We start from the raw sequence: 6,494 nt of genomic DNA, 5'->3' as shown, positions 1-6,494 counted from the left end.
TACATTTCAATTTGGGGAAGGCTAAGGAGGTCCATGCTGCTCTGTGCACCATGATCCTCTGCCTGGTTTTATTCTTTTGAAAAATGCCATTGCAAGCACTGCTACGCTGACACAAAAAATGTCAATCTATTCATAGTGTTACTGAATAACTTTATTTCTCAGCATTTCACATCATGTTTGAAGAAAAAAAATACTGAATATCCATTTAATCTAACCTTTCTGTGGGGTGGGGGACTTCAACAGCTGTATCATAGAAGTTTCAGGAGCTTTGTTCCTCCAGCAGAACATGAGGAAATGCTGCCACCTACTGGACAAAACTGCTAACACCTTGGCAAATAGTGCCCAATACAAAAGTGTGAATGAGACTGACTGAACACGCCCAGCTGCTGGACTGAGCACATTCAGACTTTATTAGTGACACAGACGAGTTCACAACCCTGTGCTAGTGCAACAGAGTGGAGTGAAGAATCAAAGTCCTTTGGTGCAGTAACACAGTACAATAGCTTAGTTACTTTCTACCAGTGAGTTAATGAATGTAGCCCTGCGATGGACTGGCGACCTGTCCAGGGTGTACCCCGCCTTCGCCCAATTGCCAGCCAGGATTGGCTCCGGCCCCCCCGTGACCCCATTCAGGGACTAAGCGGTAGAAAAGAGTGAGTGAGAGTGAGTGAGTTTAAATTGGAATGACTGGGGGTTGGGGATCGATGTTCTGAAAAAAACTGTTTTCTGCTGCTCAAAACAGCTTGTTTAAAAAATGGAAGAAATGAACATGAACTAGCTCATATATTGGGGCAGCAAACCTAGTTCAAAATTTAAAAACAATGAAGGTGAACTGGTTCATTTTAAAGAGGGGAGTGAACTTTGAGCTAGTTCCTGCCATATGTGATATTGCATAACATTGTGCGTTAGCCTATTAAAATGGGATGTGCTCTGTCATCAGCAGAAGGATATTAATATGCAATACAAGGTCACGTGTTTGAACACATTCTTGTTCATACTGGAAGGGACAGGGCAGCGTTAGAGCTGCGGGTACAAGTAGAACAAACCGAGAAGCAGCAAATGAAGATGACACTCAAATGTTGGATACTGGGTTTGTCTCTGCTGATGAACACTGATGTGGAAACTTCTCATGGGTGAGTTTGTGTGGGTTTACAAGTTAAATTTTGTCAGCGTTAAAACTTAACAACTGTATCTGGGCAATTTTAGTGATCGATTGTCCTCAGTTGTGTCACGACTGTTAATATTTAAGTTTAGGACCCAAATGCAGAGAGTACAGATGTGAAAACCAGGACTTTATGAAAGTAAAGATAACAAAGATAAAGAAAAAACTGAGGCACATGAGAAAATAACTAATAAATCCCACTGTGCAAAATATATAGTGCTTAACTATAGTCCATAAATGAGGGACATAAGGGCAGAGTCCAGCTGGCAAGTGGTTGAGGAAGCACAGAGAAAAGGGATGACAGATGGCGCACACAGTCAGAGGGCAGCAGTCATAAGAATCACAGGGGGAACCTTGTTAAGCGAGCCAGCAGTGAGTGCAAATAAAAGACTGGCTTTTATGCTGGAAAGCGATTGTCCAAACATGACATGGGTGAAGGGAATGATGATGAGTGTGGTGAAGCTGGGGCAGAATACCAGGGACCAGAACAGGGGAAGAAGTGTCAAAACAAAAGTCCAAAGCAGGAAGTAACAAAGAAACTGTGACAAATGGCTTGCCAGTCAAATGAATCGATGCTTTTATCAATACCTCTCTGTATAACCCTTCCAATCAGTTATATTTGCATTTTTGAAGTTGTTATGTTTAAATTGGACATTTCTTAATCCAGAGTAAAATAAAGCAGCCTATATGTGTTGATATATTGGAGGTTACGTGTGTTTAATCATGTGAGCAATACATGTATTAGTAATCCCATTCATGATGACGTTTACAGCTCAGTGGAGGGCTCGGAGTCAACATGGAGTTATAATTACACAAAATACCACCCCATGGATGAGGTAAAAATCCTTTTTAAACATCTGTAGTCATGTTTATCACAGACCAAATTAAAGCACTAGAAACAAACCATTATTTTATTAGAAATATTTTGTGGGTTGTCTCACACCCTTTGTTTTTTCTAAATTTATATTTAGACTTCATATATACTGGCCAGAGGAACTATTAATATCATTATAAAAAAGAATAATGCTGATTATGTTGTGATATAGATATACAAGTGGATGGAAGATGTGGTGCGAGGGAACCCTGAGCTAGTTTCCTCTGTTCCCTATGGACGCACCTATGAAGAAAGAAACATCACACTGCTGAAGGTAACACAAGTCCTTTTGCTTGTCTGCTTGGGAGGTGAATTCCAAATAGCAACATCCGGTGGCATTCATAGGACAAAGCTGTAGAAAAGTCTGTGAGACTTATTTTTTTGACATTTAGTGGACACATGGAAACATTCTGCCTATAGTCTTATACATAGTGACTTATTATTTGTGATTGACACAGAGCTAAAAAGCTTCAGACTATTATTTTAGAACTGCTCACTCATGTATATACAGCCCCTTTAAAATGGAATACATGTTACATGATAGTTATTTTAGATCAAAGACTAGATTTACAAAAAAACGACTCGAGTAAGGAAGTAAAACGGCCGCCCTGTGGGCCCTGTCCAGTCCTGTTTCCCGTGAGAAACCAATCATGTATAGTCTTATTATTTATAGACTGTAATCCCCTGTCATGCCCTATGGAAGAGGACTGGGGCCACTGTAAAAATAAATAAAATAAATTAAAATAAATAATTTGAGTTCTGACTTTTAACTCAGAATTTTGACATTGACTCAGAATTCTGACTTTCTGAGTGACTTTGTTCTTTGAATAGAAATACTTGTGGTTGGTGTTTGCATGTAGGGGAAAACAGTGGGCACTGGTTTAGGCCTGCTTTTACCTCGTGTTTGGATGGGTCGCATCTTAAATAACATGGTAATACATGAGTCTATAATTCCATTTAACCAGTGTTCAAATACAAACCAAAATCAGGTCACGTTGTGTGTCTCCAGCTGGGACTAAAGAACCCAGAGGGCAGAGAGAAGAAGGTTATATGGGTGGACTGTGGTATCCATGCTCGGGAGTGGATCGCTCCAGCCTTCTGTCAGTGGTTCACCAAAGAGGTTTGTACACCCAAACATAATTTAAGCACAGAGAATTCATTTAAGCATGTGTCTTCTGACATGTGAGCGTTTGTTCAGATTGTGCACTCATATAAAAATGACAAGAAGCTGGAGCAGATGCTGCAGAACCTTGACATCTATGTTACTCCTGTGATCAATGTGGATGGATACGTATTCACCTGGGTCAATGACAGTGTGAGTCCTCAGTTTTTATCATTTTTTCAATAAATGCCCCTAAGAAGACAATGACCTGTTATGACTGACTTGCCCCCATCATGTGTTTACTGAGTGACAGGATAATGAGTGGCTTCACAAACTTTCACAGTGTCTGAAACTATGTGACCTCTGCCTCTGCATCTACGTGTTGTTTTCATGCAGACTCGTCTGTGGAGAAAGTCTCGCTCTCCCCCTCCTTCAAACAGTAGCTGTTATGGTGTTGACCTCAACAGAAACTTCAATGCCAACTGGGGAAGTGAGTTGCATGCTTTCAAGGGTCATAGTGTGACTAGCCCTCATTTGCCAACCATGTCAGACGACCATATGTAAAACTGTAGAAACCAACTAATGTACTTGTGTTATTTCTTTCACCAGCGGTTGGTGTGTCATTGGACAGTTGCCAAAATAACTACTGTGGGACGGCACCAGTGTCAGAGCCAGAGGCCAAAGCTGTGGCAGAGTTAGTTGGTAACTTATGTTCTGTCTATGAAAATACAGTAAAAACACGTTTTTATAATTGAAAAAAGAATTAAGTGTGAGGTAATTATAAAAAACATACATTCAAATGAAAGAAGAACTCGTTTAAAAAATACTGAGGTGGTGCTTTGCTTTCATTTACATTCACTTGTATGTTTAAGAGGATAATGTTGATATACCATCTTGATTTTAAACCCTTGTCTGTGTGTCTGTATCTAGGTAGTATGGTTAACAAGGTTTTGTGTTTTCTCACCATCCACTCTGCTGGGCAACTTATACTCCTGCCTTATGGCCACCCGGAGATTTCTGCACCAAACTACAACGAACTGGTGAGTGTGTGCTTCTGTGAATTTTTATGAAGACCAGTAGTAGACCTTCGGGTGAACAACACACAGTGTTTATGAACAACTGAAGGTTTATGTGGATAATATGTGAACTGTGCAGGTTTCAGTTGGTGAGGCAGCAGCAGCGGAAATAAAGAAAGTACATGGGATGGACTACACTGTAGGAACATCTCCACAAGTCCTTTGTAAGACACACACACATGCACACCTGTTCTTTCATGTCATCGCCTGTCCTCAAAGGCTGTTATTAGCATGTCTGATCTGCACTCACTTTGATAAGTCACTTAAATTATTGTTATTCATCTGTGTTGCATTTGGGATCACTGAGTGAGTGGTATACAGTGTATCCTTACTTACTTAGATGTTGTGGATTTGTATCATTTAGTTTTCATGTGTCCTCCCTTCTCCTACGGCATGCAGTACAAACTGAAGTAAAATACTTAGGTGCATTTTCTATGCAAGTTAAATAGTTGGTGTTTGTAACACTTTGCCCTTCTTCCTTTGCATCTTTCTCTGTCCCACCATCCCCCTCAGATCCAAACTCAGGTTCAAGTCGTGACTGGGCTCGTCTCATTGGCATCCCCTTCTCTTATACCTTTGAGCTGAGAGACAAAGGTGAACATGTACAATGTTTAGTCATCAGTCAAGCATAATGTACTTGAGTTAGTATTATTTTGACATAACTACATTGTTCTCCAGGTGAATTCAGCCACCTGCTACCAGAGGAGCAGATCCAGCCAACCTGTGAGGAGGCTTATGCAGGAGCTCTGTCCATCATCACATATGTTCATGACAAGGCTTTCCCTAACACTGCTCCCGCTACAGTGAGGAGCTTCACCACATTTTCTAGGGCTGTTATAACCGTCTGGAGCACTGCTGTGGCCGTGTCTCTCACTACAGGGGTTGTCTTCTAAGAAGGTGAACATCTCAGTCATGCAAGGATGGGCACTTAATATGGCAACCATGCAGATTGCAATCTATTGTGTAGTCTTTCTGAAATTTATCCACTTTTGAAATTCAGTGCTCATTGATGATGTATAATGCAAATAAACATGATGTAGCATGATGGTTGTGTTGTACATGCTTAGTTTGCACAGCAGAGGGCAGTATCACTTTATTGTACACTGCACTGTCTCATCCATGAGCTTCTCTCAACCAGACACATTATTTTATTGACTTTATTTTTTTCATTTTATGCTTTTCTTAGTTTACATACACTATAGTTCCTCCTAAGCTATGAGCATCTTTTTGTTTTGTCTTCACATCTGATTCTCTTCACTTCCAACACGATGGCACCAGATTAATGACTTTAGTCTTTGGCAGTGAAAAATAAAGCTTGGCATTGAAAACAAAACTGTCACTGAAAAGAACAAAACCATAAAAAAGGCAAACAGTGGCATGAAGCATTTGTATTGTGAAAAAAACTACACGCATTAGAAAAAGTATTAATACTGGGAAAAAAATAATCTTATGGTTTTTTGGTAATGTACGTCTTTGTTTTTCAGTAACAGTCTTCAGATTTTTTTGTCGAGCTCAGTGCTTTTCAATGCCAAAGGTTTTTCTTTCAGTTTCACTTCTCTGTGAGTATTTTGGCATAGAGGGGAGGGCGTTGAGGGGCAGGACTAAGGTGAGTGTGACTTGCATGTTCTGGTTCAGATCCATGAGGAGAGGACAGCCCTCTCCCCTGAGCCGCTGCCAAGCATTGCCGCATAGTTACTGCAGCGACCACTTCCGAATTTAGCTGGAGCTCTCAAACTGCTGTGTGTTTCTCTTTACTGGTGTGTTTACTCACAGGAATGAGCTCACGTTTAACTAACTTTATGCTGATGTAGCAGAGGTTTGCTGCAGCAAGTGCACATGTTAGCCACAGGTAGGCTATAGCTAATATAGCTAATATTAGCTGTAAACCATCAGCAGTGCACAGCTGCTTATCAGAGACTTTCTGTGGGATCCTACAGGACTGTCTTCCACATAATTAGAACATCATGTGCAACGGGCCAATGAATTTTAGGTTTGCCTGGAGCGGAAATATGCCAGTACAGTGAAATAGATTGTCTGAGAGCTGCTGTTGAGCTTAGAGAAGCCGTACAACACTGAAACTGGCTTCTGATTCTACAGTTAAGGACGAAGTTACAATACAGAGGGACATTTTCTCTGTTTTATACCTTGGAATGTTGTGAAAGGGTTTTAGACATTTTAGAAAACCCCTTAACACTCAGTGACACCCACTTTTGAATTTGTGAAAACTTTGAGTAACGACAATAAAGGACAAATATACAGTCGTGTATATATATATATATA

At 40.5% G+C, this 6,494-nt stretch overlaps 1 protein-coding gene across 1 annotated transcript; it reads left to right on the top strand.

Moving 5' to 3' along the window:
* Nucleotides 1-1,003: 1,003 nt before the first annotated feature.
* On the top strand, nt 1,004-5,235 carry LOC109968560 (carboxypeptidase O-like). The gene is made up of 11 exons (XM_020614910.1): nt 1,004-1,133; nt 1,935-1,998; nt 2,209-2,310; nt 3,046-3,156; nt 3,235-3,351; nt 3,535-3,628; nt 3,748-3,840; nt 4,069-4,178; nt 4,294-4,378; nt 4,728-4,808; nt 4,893-5,235. The coding sequence occupies exons 1-11, from the start codon at nt 1,060-1,062 to the stop codon at nt 5,105-5,107; spliced, it is 1,146 nt and encodes a 381-aa protein (XP_020470566.1). The 5' UTR covers nt 1,004-1,059; the 3' UTR covers nt 5,108-5,235.
* The last annotated feature ends 1,259 nt before the right edge of the window (nt 5,236-6,494 follow it).

The sequence above is a fragment of the Monopterus albus genome, unplaced genomic scaffold (genome assembly GCF_001952655.1).
Source record: "Monopterus albus unplaced genomic scaffold, M_albus_1.0 scaffold153.1, whole genome shotgun sequence".
Classification (NCBI taxonomy): domain Eukaryota; kingdom Metazoa; phylum Chordata; class Actinopteri; order Synbranchiformes; family Synbranchidae; genus Monopterus; species Monopterus albus.
The sequence above is the reverse complement of the archived record's forward strand: the minus strand, read 5'-3'. Positions and strand labels throughout refer to the sequence as shown.

What these genes read in the sequence shown, in the direction of transcription:
- LOC109968560 (XM_020614910.1), top strand. Translation starts at nt 1,060, where the DNA reads ATGAAGATGACACTCAAATGTTGGATACTGGGTTTGTCTCTGCTGATG. An exon ending in GATGTGGAAACTTCTCATGG is followed by an intron (nt 1,134 to 1,934) that starts GTGAGTTTGTGT and finishes TGACGTTTACAG; the next exon opens with CTCAGTGGAGGGCTCGGAGT. An exon ending in AACATCTCCACAAGTCCTTT is followed by an intron (nt 4,379 to 4,727) that starts GTAAGACACACA and finishes CATCCCCCTCAG; the next exon opens with ATCCAAACTCAGGTTCAAGT.